The sequence below is a fragment of the Sitophilus oryzae genome, unplaced genomic scaffold (assembly GCF_002938485.1).
Source record: "Sitophilus oryzae breed Bouriz unplaced genomic scaffold, Soryzae_2.0 scaffold_1178_pilon_pilon, whole genome shotgun sequence".
In the NCBI taxonomy this organism is placed as follows: domain Eukaryota; kingdom Metazoa; phylum Arthropoda; class Insecta; order Coleoptera; family Curculionidae; genus Sitophilus; species Sitophilus oryzae.
In genome coordinates this window covers 153,142-167,306 of record NW_022145813.1, presented here as the reverse complement: position 1 = coordinate 167,306, position 14,165 = coordinate 153,142, and the positions used below count along the sequence as shown (strand labels likewise).

The 14,165-nt window shown below is 35.9% G+C and overlaps 1 protein-coding gene and 2 long non-coding RNA genes across 4 annotated transcripts in view; all 3 read right to left on the bottom strand.

The window, feature by feature from the left end:
- Positions 1 to 14,165, bottom strand: part of LOC115890430 — an 82,572-nt gene that overhangs the window by 23,111 nt on the left and 45,296 nt on the right. The gene's annotated exons all lie outside the window — the stretch shown is intronic.
- LOC115890370 (helicase SKI2W) overlaps positions 1 to 14,165 on the bottom strand; it is a 59,994-nt gene that overhangs the window by 14,074 nt on the left and 31,755 nt on the right. The window contains exons 10-11 of one of the 2 annotated variants that reach the window (XM_030910577.1): positions 4,433 to 4,826; positions 4,168 to 4,382 (exon numbers count right to left, since the gene is read on the bottom strand). The exons of the other annotated variant lie outside the window; for it this stretch is intronic. Coding sequence (XP_030766437.1) covers positions 4,168 to 4,382; positions 4,433 to 4,826 — 609 coding nt within the window. The remainder of the gene's footprint in view (positions 1 to 4,167; positions 4,383 to 4,432; positions 4,827 to 14,165) is intronic. 2 annotated transcript variants of the gene reach the window in all.
- On the bottom strand, positions 12,689 to 13,685 carry LOC115890409. The gene is made up of 2 exons (XR_004051631.1): positions 13,480 to 13,685; positions 12,689 to 13,425 (listed from the first exon to the last, which is right to left on the bottom strand). It is a non-coding gene; the product is annotated as an uncharacterized LOC115890409 (long non-coding RNA).

Genomic DNA, 14,165 nt, shown 5'->3' with positions numbered 1-14,165 from the left:
TTATTACTAAGAGCATTTTAAGTTGTAAGGACTGCTTTCTGTAATAAAATAATTTCCATTTATAATTTTCTTCATTTTTCGACCTTTAATAAATTTAATGTGGAATCAAGGGAATAATAGATATCCATTTTCAGTTTATAAATTATTTCACAAAATAATTTAGAATTAAAAATGTACCATTTGCGTTACGTACGTCAAAATTCTTGCTTTAACTCTTGTTTACACGACAACGCAACGGCAGACCGTAACGTAGGTTTCTGCGTTACGTGTCGAGAGATACGTATACGTATTGTTACGGATTCCGTGGGTCCACTAATTTAAATTCACGATAAAATACTTAACGAATTTATTTCTTTCTCACTCTGTACACACAATTTATACTAATTATAAAACACAGTTTATGCAACTACTATTACTTAACACTGGCACCTTCGCCAATTAATTCACAATTTCCAAACGCGGTATATTCAAACTTCAAACTGGTCCAACTGCCAAGCGCGGGCTTTATATACTCTCTGGCGAGTGTTTCTGGAACGTTCTAAAGAATTTTGTAATATTCTTTAACTTTCTGGCGAATGCGCCATTTTTCTTAACACGTTGCGGTAAGGTAGGCAACCAGTAATACAGTTTAACGCCACATACACCCTGACATTGCCCCCTTCTCAAATTTGATCGTCCCGATCAAGGTTTCCTGTCTGGTGTCTCTTCAATCGATCCAGATGAACCACTTTCATCTTACTTCTAGGGCTGCGTTGAATCCGGTACACAACATCATTTATCCTCTTGATGACTGTATAAGGACCTTCCCATGCTAGAGTTAACTTTAGACATCTTCCTTTCATTCGCTGCGGGTTATATAACCATACCATATCGTCCTGTTGAAATCCCGTAGAATTAGCTCTGAGGTCGTAACGAGCTTTAATCCGGTCACTGGCTAGCTCAATCTTCTTTTTAACGGCCTTATGAATGTCCAATGATCTTTCCTTCCTAGCGATTCTTTCAAGCGACAGTCCAACGCTATCCTGTTCCATTTCTCCCCTAGATCGAGTACTTAGTCTTTGTCTAGCTTGCTCAAGGTCTTGTTTACTCCAAGATGGGCTCCAGTTTTACCACCGTGAATTTCTTCCAATACCTGGGTAACTTTCTTCCTTGGTACCAGTAACTGAGTTGTTACTGTTCGGCCATCCGCACTTTCCCACGTGCGCTTTAATAATCCATTCTCAATCATCAGTGAATTCCACTGAGCCCAGAGAGCTTTGAAAACCACCCTCTGTCCGCAATATCCTGCCACGGTGGTCTCTCGCCGTTACCTTCCTTGAGCCGTAGTATAGCTCCGATGTCTGGATCTTCCATTTGATCTTTCCTCAATTGTATCGTCGTCCATTGTTCGTCAGTTCTTGGTTTAAAATTCCTTACTCTGATAGTGCTTTCACGATGTTTCATTTTCTTGTCCAAGGTAGCTCGTTGTCGATCTGGCTCGTTATCGATAATTTGTACCCGTCCTACACGGCACCCAGAGGTTTTCTCCATTTTCCCGAACACAGTCTTCTTGGTATCACCAGATATCATCACAATATCCGCTGATCTTCCTTCCATATTTCCTGGTCTCTTCTCTTTAGATACAGCAAATTCCTCATTTCCGATTTTCAGGATGTTTCTATGGTGATCGAACGAAAAACCATGTTGACTGATCACATCCATACCCATGATAAAATCATCTTCAATGTCTGCCACTAAAACGCTATCTCCGAAACCTAAAAACGCTATCTCCGAAACCTAAAAACGCTATCTCGCCGAAACTTAAAATTCCCTAACTCCAGTTCCATGAAAGCCTCTCCCCGTACAACGGTCATTTCCCCCGTAACTGTACGTAAATACACTCTTCTTCTAAGAGGCACCGTCTTCAATCCTTGCACTGAGTTAGTCCGCACCAACGATACCATAGCGCATGTATCCACAGTCATTCGAATTCTTCTACCATTGACCTTCGCATTGATCACCAAACTGTCAGCGGTTTTTCCTAGACTCCTAATGGAAAACATCCTAGAGGCTCTGTTTTCTTCAGCCAATACACGCTTATTAGTATTGATTTCCTGGTGCCTATGTTCTCTGGATGCTAAACGGCATTTCAACGCGGCAATCCCGTTCGATGTGGCCATTCCTGCAACATCTATAGCAACTTATGTCCTGAGATCTTCCGATGTGCCTATTTTCTCTGGATAGTGAATGGAATCGCATTTGGATGCGACAATCCCGTTTGATGTGGCCATTCCTGCCACATGCATAGCACCTAATATCCTGGAATCTTCGGGTGTTGCTGACTATCTTGTTCATTAGTATCATAGGCCTGATCTGGGCCTGGTAAAGTTGACGTCGATGTTGGTCGCCATATCTTCTGTCCAGTGCAGCAACCAAAGTTTCGTATTACTGCTGTTGGATGGAGGAATAGTTTGCAGCAGTTCCAAGGCAGGGCCACGCAGCGCGATGACAAGGGCTGCTGCTTTCTCTTGATCAGTCCACCCGTTGGCAGCAGCCGCTGCTTCAAACTGGCAGTGGTACATCGTCCAGGTGGTTTGTCCATCGCAGGTCGGGGCCTTGAGGTTCGCAGTTCCATGAACGCCAGGTGTCCTTACTTATACCTTGGTCTTCTGTAGGTTCGTCTCTAATTTTTCCATTTTCCGCTGAAGGCGTTCCTCCAGATCTTCTACGGCTTCTTGGAAGTGGTTCTGCTGTTTCTGGCAACGCATTTCCAACATTGCTTGTTGCTTTTTTTCCATGTCCCCGAAGCTTTTCTGAAGTCGAATTTCATGATTTTCTAGGATTTTCTGAAGCCGGTCCTGTTCTTCTTGCTTTTCTCTCTGACGTCGCTCCTCCAAATTACCCAATATTTTCTCAAGCCGGTCCTGTTCTTCTTGTTTCTCTTGTTGTCGTTGAACTTTCAAACCTTCGAAAATGTTCTCAAGCCGGTCCTGTTCTTGTTGACGTTGTAGTTTTTCCTCTTCCTTTTCTCTTTCTAATCGGGCTCCCTCTTCTCGTTCTTTACGGAGTCTTTCTTGTTCTTCTGCTTTCTCTCCTCTCATATTCTCCATAAAATCGCCCAATAATTTGCTTACTTCCTCCAGTTTCTTTGCTTGCTCCCTTGTACCAACCATAAAAATACTCTAATTCGGTCCAAAAATCTACCAATCAACTTAATTTCTTCTTAAAATCCTCTTGAATCCCACTTCTGACACCAATTGTTACGGATTCCGTGGATCCACTAATTTAAACTCACGATAAAATACTTAACGAATTTATTTCTTTTTCTGTATACGCAATTTATACTAATTATAAAACACAATTTATGCAACTACTATTACTCTAATTCTGGCACCTCCGCCAATTAATTCACAATTTCCAAACGCGGTATATTCAAACTTCAAACTGGTCCAACTGCCAAGCGCGGGCTTTATATACTCTCTGGCGGGTGTTTCTGGAACGTTCTAAAGAATTCTGTAATATTCTTTTACTTTCTGGCGAATGCGCCATTTTTCTTGACACGTTGCGGTAAGGTAGGCAACCAGTAATACAGTTTAGCGCCACATACACATTGACAGTATTGTGCCTTGCTTTAACTGTCTATAATTAAAAAAACGATTTGGACATTTTTTAACCGGCTAGGACAAGACACGAAAAACATTAGATGATCAAATCTATTTTTCCAAGGTTCCTTGATTAAAAATTAGGTGTTTTAACACAGCCATGGCAGATCTAGATTCAAATTTAAAATACAATTTTTTTGTAAGGGAAAATGTCAAAAGTTGACATATGATATGTCATTCTATTCAGATCGTCATTTTCTATCGAATAAAGTCAGAATATATCGAGGGTGCCATTTAAAAATCAAAAGTTGTAGTAATTTCCGGCGAAACAGGAAGTGACCAAAACAATTGAATACGTCAATCAATCTTATTTATGTCATATTTTTTGACATACCAAATCTCATTTTTTTATCTGAAAAAGTAAAAAAGTTATAGAGGTGAGCCACTTTTGAGCCGCACCCGGTATGTAAAAAGTTGTTTTAACACAAATATTTTTCTCTAATGTATGTTATCTGTGATTAAGATTTTGTAGAAAAATTATGAATTTTGAGACACCTAAAGTGAAGCAAAGCTCCAAATAACTTACTTGTTCCTCGAAATTTGGAATTTGCGTGCTAGATAGATGATCCAGAAGTTTTTCTTTGAGTTCATACATTTTCGTAAGCGAAAAATAAAGATTTTGATCGTTGACTTTCAAGTCTTTTATAAAGTGTAACTGTTTGAGAACATCATCTTGCCGATCTTCGTTGGTGAGGATTGATAATTTTAATAATTCCTGAATCGCTTCTCTGCAGGTTTCACCTATAATAACTGAATTAAACGGGGATAAACAAGTTTGTTTTTATCAGTACCAGGAGGATCATTTCTAAACCTTTCTATTTGTCTCTTCTGCCAATCTTGAACAACTATATCCGTTTTAATTTTAACTTCTTTAGATGTTATTTCGAAAATGTCTAGTCCGGATATAGTGAGGATCTCGTGACCTGTGCTAGTGGTGTTTGGGACAAACACCTTATCTTTGGTCAGTGCCAACATTTGATACCAGAAATCTGCTCTCTTTTCTCCAGGATTCGAATTTTTAGGTTGGAAATCAGTCAGTACCAGCACTTTATAGGCGGTGGACTTTTTGGACCGGTCCACTGAGAGTACCAGTGCAAGCTTATTGATATGGATTTTATACGTTATTAGAATTACGGCTCCGGGTACGATACATTTTTGTATTTTCGGGGAAGTCAGCAAATCCGCCTGTAAAATTGAGAATTTAAAAAATATTGTTCCGTTTTTCGTCGGTTCCGTGTGGATAGAAAGTCACAATTTATTTAAACACAATTTATTTACACTAAGTAACAAACAATAGCGATTAAAAAAAACTTAAAGAACTATTTATAACTTATTTACAATTTATCTAACTATTTATCTAACAGGAATTTATTTTGAATTAGCGCGGCGATTGTAACTGTACGCGTCGACCGGTTGTTTTTCTCTGTCCCCCTCAGGCTTCGGGCGTCTGCTTATATATGAGAGAAACAGACAATCCAGATTGGTCAGAATTCTTAGCCGTGTTCTACCAACTTCTATTCGTTTTCAAACGTCGCCGGGCGTATGAGTCATAGCCGAGTGGCTGGCCTAAGGCCGAGTTCACACGGGTCCGCAACACTGCCCCCTTCTTAGATACATGCTCGTCCCGAGATGTACACGGTGAATGAAAGTATTTGCAAAGCTGGCCCCTGGTACATTGAGAAGTCTGGTAGGAATAGCAGTCTACAGTTTTCTCTCCCGATCTCAGCTTTGGGTTGTAGCAGCAAACAAGGATCTCGATTCCCGTAAATCTAAACAAGACTTCAATCATGCTCCGGATTGTACGCCAACTCAAACAATCGAGTCCACACGCCAGCTTCGGAATGGCTAATCGTGTAATGTTGTTTAGCAGGGCTTCTCTCAGTTCAATATGTAAGAGCGAGTAAGAAAAATATAATATATTGTTTTTAATTTATATAGCATAATATATGAATGGTGTTAATATCAATTTAATATTCAAACAACATAAACAAAAGAAGCTAAACTCAACCTTAGATGCCGGGACACTAGTGTAATGCTCTCACTCTATAATCACGCAATTTGCAATCTATAAAAATAAAATATACTTGAGCATCACTGGAAAACGCACATGATCACATCACCATAATCGAGTATATAAAATAGTTAAATATTTTAATATTGTTTCGTAGCTAAGCGACAAGGCGGCTGTCCCACGCACAAAAGGGATGGCCACAAAGCGACATAGCTTAATATTGTTGTTCCGCAGCTAAGCGACAAGGCGTCTTTCCCACGCACAAAAGGGATGGCCACAAAGTGCAATAGCATAATATTGCTGTTCCGCAGCTAAGCGACAAGGCGTCTTTCCCACGCACAAAAGGGATGGCCACAAAGCGACATAGCATAATATTGTTGTTAAACAATTTGGGTCATACGTAAAAATATAAAATATTCCCAAAATAATAATACTAAACACCATTTGATAATTTGCCAGGTATTATAAATCACACCCAATAAATATTACTAAAATACTCTTTGATAAAAAGCTGTCCATTAAGTATCTTTAATAAATAACACTAAAATACTCTTTGATAAACATCTATCTTTTAACTAAACAATATTAAAATGCCCTTTGATAAATACTTGACTACTATAAAACACACACACATAAAAGTAATACTAAAATATCCTTCTCTATCTACTACTAAAGCTCAGTGATAACTGTTAACTAAATAATATTAAACTACTCCTACACAAATCCCAGTAATGCCCGTGAGTGAACAAAATACACTCACCTGTATAATACTTCATTCCTTCTATTCAGTCCCAGAAATATTTTCCATACAATTATAATCTGAATTTAATATTTTTTTGATAAATAGAGACGTCAGTCAAAATAATCATCAACAATGCAAACCGCATCGTCTAGGAAACGACAATTTTATAATTTCCATTGTGATGCCGTCAAGAGAAGTCAATTAGAGATTCAAATAAAATATTATTTGTTAAAATAACACAATTTAATATAAACTATTTTTTAACGGAAAACAAGACTCTTACAGTCCGCCATCCTGCTAGAAGCTCGTCCCGAGCTTGCCTAATCGGATTTCGTTAGGCTTACCCCTAATATCGCCTAACTATCGGATAAATACGCCTAAATATCGGATAATACTAAATCTCCATATTTACCATATCTTTCACTAGCAGCTGAATCTGAAACTTCTCCACATGTTTTCCAGTGTCCCACTGCCACCGTTCGTTTAGTTAACTTTACGTTTGTTTCAATAAAAAAAGTAATCTACGGCTGATACGACTGCTCGTGCTGTTCTCTTGATAAGCAACAAATCACCTATCTTGGGCTGTTTTGCTTCTTCACGAGTTTTATCCAAGTAAACTGTCTGTTTGCTTTCAGCCAGCTCAGTTAATCTGCTTGTTCTTTCTCTTTCAAGTAAAAGATTATCTACTACCCGAGGTATTCATGTAACTGCATAAACCAAGCACTGATCGGTTGTTTGTCTTTGATGATTTGATTTGATTTGATTAATTCCATTTAATATAAATACAATGGTACTTAGATTATAGGATCTTCACGAAGAATATATACAGAAAACAAGAACAATTTTATGATATAAAATTACACAAAGACAAATATAAAAGAAATATACCTGAATTTATACACAAACAAAACAATTCCAATTCAAGAATTATTATTATATATCTGCCGAAAAGCCTTGAGTTTTGAGGTCCCAGAAGAGTTCGTTTAGCGTGTAGTAGCTCTTTGATATAAAGAATTTATTTAAATTAATCTTATTTTTTTTTTGTTTAAGTTCAGAGGTTCAGAGTGATACCTATACACGAATTCACTTGAAGTTTTTCCGGTGTTCTTATTTGGCATATTGTTTATGGCACTTTCTTGATGTTGGTGTCCTATTCCTTTAGAGTTGAGATCATCAGTGAGTTGTGGATTGTGTAATTGTAATGTTCAATTTGACTATTAGCTCTACAAGTTGCCACCGCTAATTTGTATGGATGTATCCGCTTGTTACAGCGTCCTTCGTCGCCTTCTGGTTTCCATGCGCCACTTTCGTTTGTTGTCCCAATATCTCCTGATAGTATAGGTTCCTTTCCGACATGGCTCTGTCGAATCCTTGATTCCAGGAAGGTTTAGGTCAGCCTCATTTACGTTTGTCTCTAGGTGTCTACTGCAATACTTGCTTTGGTATTCTGTCGTCAGCCATTCGTTGTACCTACATATGGCCGTACCACTGTAGTTGTTTTTCTTGTATATCTTTACAATGTTACCATCCACCTTCATTTTTATTCACGTATTCTTTCGTTCCTAATTCTATTTAAACGGGAGATTCCGGCTGATCTTCACCAGAAGTCCATTTCGGTAGACAACAACTTCTTTTTATGTTTTTTTTGCTTAACAGCCATACCCCAGAGTCATATAACATTGCGCTTTTCAGAATCGCGTTATAGATCATTTTTTTTTCTGTGATCCGAGATATTTTTAAATTAAAGCACCAACGCTACTTTCACAGGTATAATTGCTCGATCTTGAGAATAAGCACTGAACATTTTAGATGTGAAAACAGATAATCCGAATAGGTCGTTCAAATAAAGCAGATATGTCATCCAAAAATATCAACGCTTTACTCGTCTTTGTTGTACTGACGGCTTTCATGAAAATAAACTTAGTAAAGGCATCTATGGCGTTAAATAATTACGATTCTTCTTTCTGCTTTTCGGATAAAGTCCGAAGTGATCAAGATGGACGGTATGCATTGGAAGTTCTTTCTTCTGTTGGTCGTTTTCTTTATTCAAGCACAGTCTACAGCACTTAATGTATTTCCCACATTAGCTTTCATCCGGGGAAACCAATATAACTTAGTAAGTTTTTTTAGCAGCTAAGTGGTTCAAATCATCGTGAGAAGTTCGAACTTGTAACGAAAATTTATTTTCGTTGTGCTTGCCTTTTGATTATTTTATTTTTAAACGAGGTTTTTACAGTTTGCAATTTTACTCGCATTGACACTCGGCCTTCCGGTACCATACTTTTCCCCGGTTGGATGTTGTGCGTTGGATACTAGAATTAGATAAACGTTCAATTCGTTAATCAATTATTTATAATAATTATCGTATATATATATATATATAGTTATATATATATATATATATATATATATATATATATATATATATATATATATATATATATATATATATATATATATATATATATATATATATATATATATATATATATATATATATATATATATATATATATATATATATATATATATAGTGTATATGTCCAGTATAGACAGAATCAGCTTTTTAAAACAGACCAAAAAAGATTTTACAAGTCATTAGAAAACTCCAACACAGGCAAACAAAACCTGCCAGACAAAGAAGCCACATACGGGTTCTGGAGAGACATATGGGATAACAGCACTAAACACAACGCAGAAGCAAAATGGATTAAGGACACCAAAAAACAAATGAAAACCCCAAAAATGCCAGAGTTCCAGATCACCACAGAACTAGTTAAGAAACAGGCTAGAAAATCTAAGAACTGGAGCACCCCGGGACCAGATGAAATACATGGCTACTGGCTGAAGCACCTAACAAAACTACATGAAAGACTTGCCAGACAATTCAACACTGTATTGGACGACCCAACAGACTACCAATGGCTAACCTTAGGAAAAACGTTTCTTATCATGAAAGATCCCCAAAAAGGTGCAATTCCAAGCAATTACAGACCAATCACGTGTCTTCCAACGACATTTAAAGTGCTGACGGGTATATTAGGAGAGGCAATATATGCACACCTAACAACAAACAACCTATACCCAGTGGAACAAAAGGAAGCTGTAAACAAACCAGAGGTACAAAGGATCAACTATTAATCGACAAAATGGTATTAAAAAACTGCAGAAGAAAGCAAAAAACCTGCATATGGCTTGGATAGATTATAGAAAAGCTTTCGATTCTCTACCGCATAGCTGGATCCGGGAGTGCCTGAATATTTACGGTATTAGTAATAAAATAACAACGTTTATATCCAAGGGCATGGACTCATGGAGAACCAATCTGTATGTTGGAGGACAGGACTATGGCCAGTTTAAAGATCAAAAGGGGAATTTTCTAAGGAGATTCTCTCTCTCCGCTGCTTTACACGACGGCTCTTTTCCCTTTGACAACTCTGCTCAACAAATCTAAGGTATCAGGGCGAGCTGGAAAGATCAACCACCTCCTCTACATGGATGATCTCAAGCTGTACGCTGGAAGTCGAGGAGGCATTGAATCGCTGCTGAACACGGTCCGGATATTCAGCGAGGACATTGGAATGCAGTTTGGATTAGACAAATGTGCGACAATGACTTTACAAAGAGGAAAGCTCATAGAATCAGAGGGAATCGAGTTCGAGAATGGAGACATAATCAAGAACCTAGGCCAAGACCATAAATACCGATACTTGGGAATTCTCGAAGCGACCGTTCTGTTGCACGAAGAGGTTAAAGCATCTAGTCGCCAAGAATATCTTTAAAGGGTTAGAAAAATATCAAAAACCAAATTGACTGGAGGAAATACTATCAAAGCCATAAACACTTGGGCAGTTCCGGTCATAAGATACACTGCAGGAATAATAAATTGGACACAAACAGAACTTGAAGAACTTGACAAAAGAACAAGAAAAATCATGACAATGCACCAAGCATTGCATCCCAAGAGTGATATCGACAGGCTTTACATTTCGCGACGAATAGGAGGAAGAGGACTTGTCCAAGTGTTACAAACTGTGGAGGAGGAGAAAATAAGCCTAAGCCAATATCTCAAAACAAGTCGTGAGAAACTAATCCGTGAGATATTAAAAGAAAATATCTTAAATGTAAAAGAGGACAACAAGAAAATATACAAACAAAAGATTATATGAGCTAGAATAGCAAACTGGAATAATAAACCCCTCCACGGTAGTTACGCAAGAAATATTAAAGAAAACGCAGATGATAAAAAATCATACCAATGTATATCGAATGGGACAACCCGCAAAGAAATAGAAGCAGCCATCTTTGCAGCACAAGATCAAGCCTTCACAACAAATGCAATTAAATGCAGAGTACAAAAACGACAGATGATCCAAAATGTAGACTCTGTAGAGATAAAGATGAGACCATTGACCACCTAGTGTCAGGATGCAGTAAGATCGCACAAACGGAATATAAGAAACGACACGATAACGTAGCCAGCATGATCCATTGAAACATCTGCAAAAATATCGGCGCCCCAGTAAAGAAAAACTGGTACAACCACTACCCAGAAAAGGTGGTTGAAAACGATAGGGGAAAAATACTTTGGGACTTCCGAATCCAGACTGACAGACGAATTGAACACAATACGCCGGACATCGTGGTGATAACCCAAGAAACCATCAATATAATAGACATAGCCATCCCTGGACACCCCCGAGTGAGAGATAAGGAGATCGAAAAAATCAATAAATACCAGGAGCTAGGAAGAGAAATGACCCGCCTATGGAGAAAACCATTCTCAGTCATCCCAATTGTCATAGGAGCCATGGGAGCCATCACGTCGAATTTGGGGAACACCTTATTGACCTCGAGATCATGGAGTTAAGCACCGCCCAGCTCCAGAAAACAGCGATCTTTGGGACAGCGCAATATTACGCAAACACTTCAGCGGGTTCTTAGGCCTCTGGTTGAGACCCGAACCTGCAAAAAATCCATATCAACCGGCAAACGTTCAATGAAGCCGTGACATTCTTAACGAATGAATAAAAAAATATATATATATATATATATATATATATATATATATATATATATATATATATATATATATATATATATATATATATATATATATATATATATATATATATATATATATATCGTTAATAAATTGTTATAATCAATTAATATAATTAATTAATTTAAAATATATTTTTTATCGTTCTTTAATAATTCTCAATGGTACTTAGCAAAGTTGAACTTATTATTTGGATTTTAATATGTTTTTGTTCAACGATTATAAATTAAGTTGCTCTTTTCATGGATCGTGCCATCCATCACGAGAATCCATGGAGTACCAAATTACACCAAATGGTACGGTCAAAGATAATTCTACTACGAATAGATAACCCACGTAAATGGGACGGCTGGAACCGGCCAAAAGACATCAATGCACACGTAAACTTTAATATTTCATGCGGAAACCCTCGTGAACGAGAGGATACATTAAAATACGCAACCAACCGTCCAATCAGATGAAAGAGGTACGTACCCTATCGTTGGGTATTGTGCAATCACGTGATGCTCATGTCGTATGACGGTTAAATCTTTGGTTAGAATTTTTGTTGTTGTTTTTACAGTTTTTACTTTATTTTTCTATTTACGTCAGATTTATATTTTGTAATTGCCTATCAGACAATACGTATTTAGAAAAATAATAAGAATTAGGATCGTGTTTTTTTTTAAATCCTGGATATTAATTGGAACCCTTGATAACATTACTGCTTTTGATATAAAGTGCATTTTGATTATTTACTTGGGCTAGGATATTAAAATATCAGTTGGATTGTACGACATAAATAGATGTAGGTATGATTATTTATATATATATATATATATATATATATATATATATATATATATATATATATATATATATATATATATATATATATATATATATATATATATATATATATATATATATATATATATATATATATATATATATTAAAGCTTACTATCTGTTTTGCATTTTCAGTTTTTGATCAGACATTTCATTTTATTTGTGAAATGCCCACAAAAAAGCTTCCCATGATTCAACATCAGTGTGTTTGCTGCATAATGGATCATTCCTGCTGAATTTTTAGATCATTTGAAGACTACACGGAAAAAACCAGATAATATGTTACATTTTCATAGAAATTGATAGCGAGACAATTTTATAGGCAAGTGTTAACATTATTCGAGGCACCATCAAAGAAAGAATAATATGCTTAGTCCCAGAGATATTACAGCTTAGTTATTTTGCCCTACAGGAGAAAAACCAGAGTAGTTCACTCGTAATTGCATTTTCTCGGCTCCAGTTAAAATGAACAAAGCTGGTTTTTCCTGTGGTCTTCATTTGAAATAACGTAAATAAATGTTTATACATATGTATGTGATGATTAAATTGGTGTTAAGGAAATAAAAATGTTTTTCGATATTAATATATACCTATATATGTATATTTATTTTGAAATAAATTACACTTTTAACAGTTTAATGGAGTTTTTAAAGCCAGTTATAATATTTATATTTTAAAAACTTGAAATCATGTGGATGTAATCACGCATTAAACCACAGACTAACTTATATAAGTCAAAAAGTAGATTTTAGTGTTAACTTTATATAACTTGTAAGTAAAATAATAAATAAAACAAATATGAAAAAACCAACAATTCTAATGTATATATTAAAATACAGTACAATAATAGGTATCTGATACCCTCACTTAACGTAGAATAATATTCTACCCAACTCAATACTATGTCCAACATGAGTTTCAAATATATCGGGCCCTAATCGTTCCTGAAAATAATATTTTTTTACATTGTTATACCATATTCTAAACTATTTAATATTTCAGTCACTTAAAAAGTTAATTTGTATTGAATAATTGTCTACCATTAAAGCAAATTTGGACTAGTATTTTTAATGGGCATATTCTGTGTATGGATATAGGTACTTCCTCCAGATTTTGGGTTCAACCAATTTATTCTTAAAACCTGAAACATCTACGTATAAAAAATAGACAGGTTACTAATTATAATAAAATTTACCCTTAGAATTATACTTCTTTAACAAATAATTTCCATTGGTATACTTTTCCATGACAAGTAATCAACTTCCTAACATTTTTTAATTGATGTAATACTTCCTCATGATGCGAAAAGAAAATCTTTTCTTTAGCACACAAAGGACAAACGATATGTTGGCTTACTTTCAGATTAGTTACTTTTCCATCATTGCCTGGAAACTTATATGGTGAAATTTTCATAAAATAATTTAGTACACACTAAAAACACGGTACGTCGCTAGTGGTAGGAAAAATAATTTTTAGAGGTTACTAGTTTATTTGGTTGCCTGTGATATGCATATACAGGGTGTTTCCTAATTAATCTAAAAAATAAAAAATCGTTAGAAAACGGCTTAAGGCGGGCTCTTAATAAGTATATTTATTTTTTTCTCGGCAACCGTTTGATGAACAAGAAAAACTCAAAAGATCAGTTTTGTTGAAAAAGGATGGCCAGTCAAGAAAAAAATATATTTTCTTTAAAAAAGCCGTAGTGTACCATTTATTTTAAGCAAAATATCGATTTTTTTTTTAATTTTTAACACCCTGTAGATCAGAAAGGAAGTACTTTAGACCCAATAGTTATATAAAAATTGTTTTAAGAACACATGAGGAATCACACCACAATTTTTTAGACTAATTAGAAAACACCCTGTATATTGTCAACTTTAC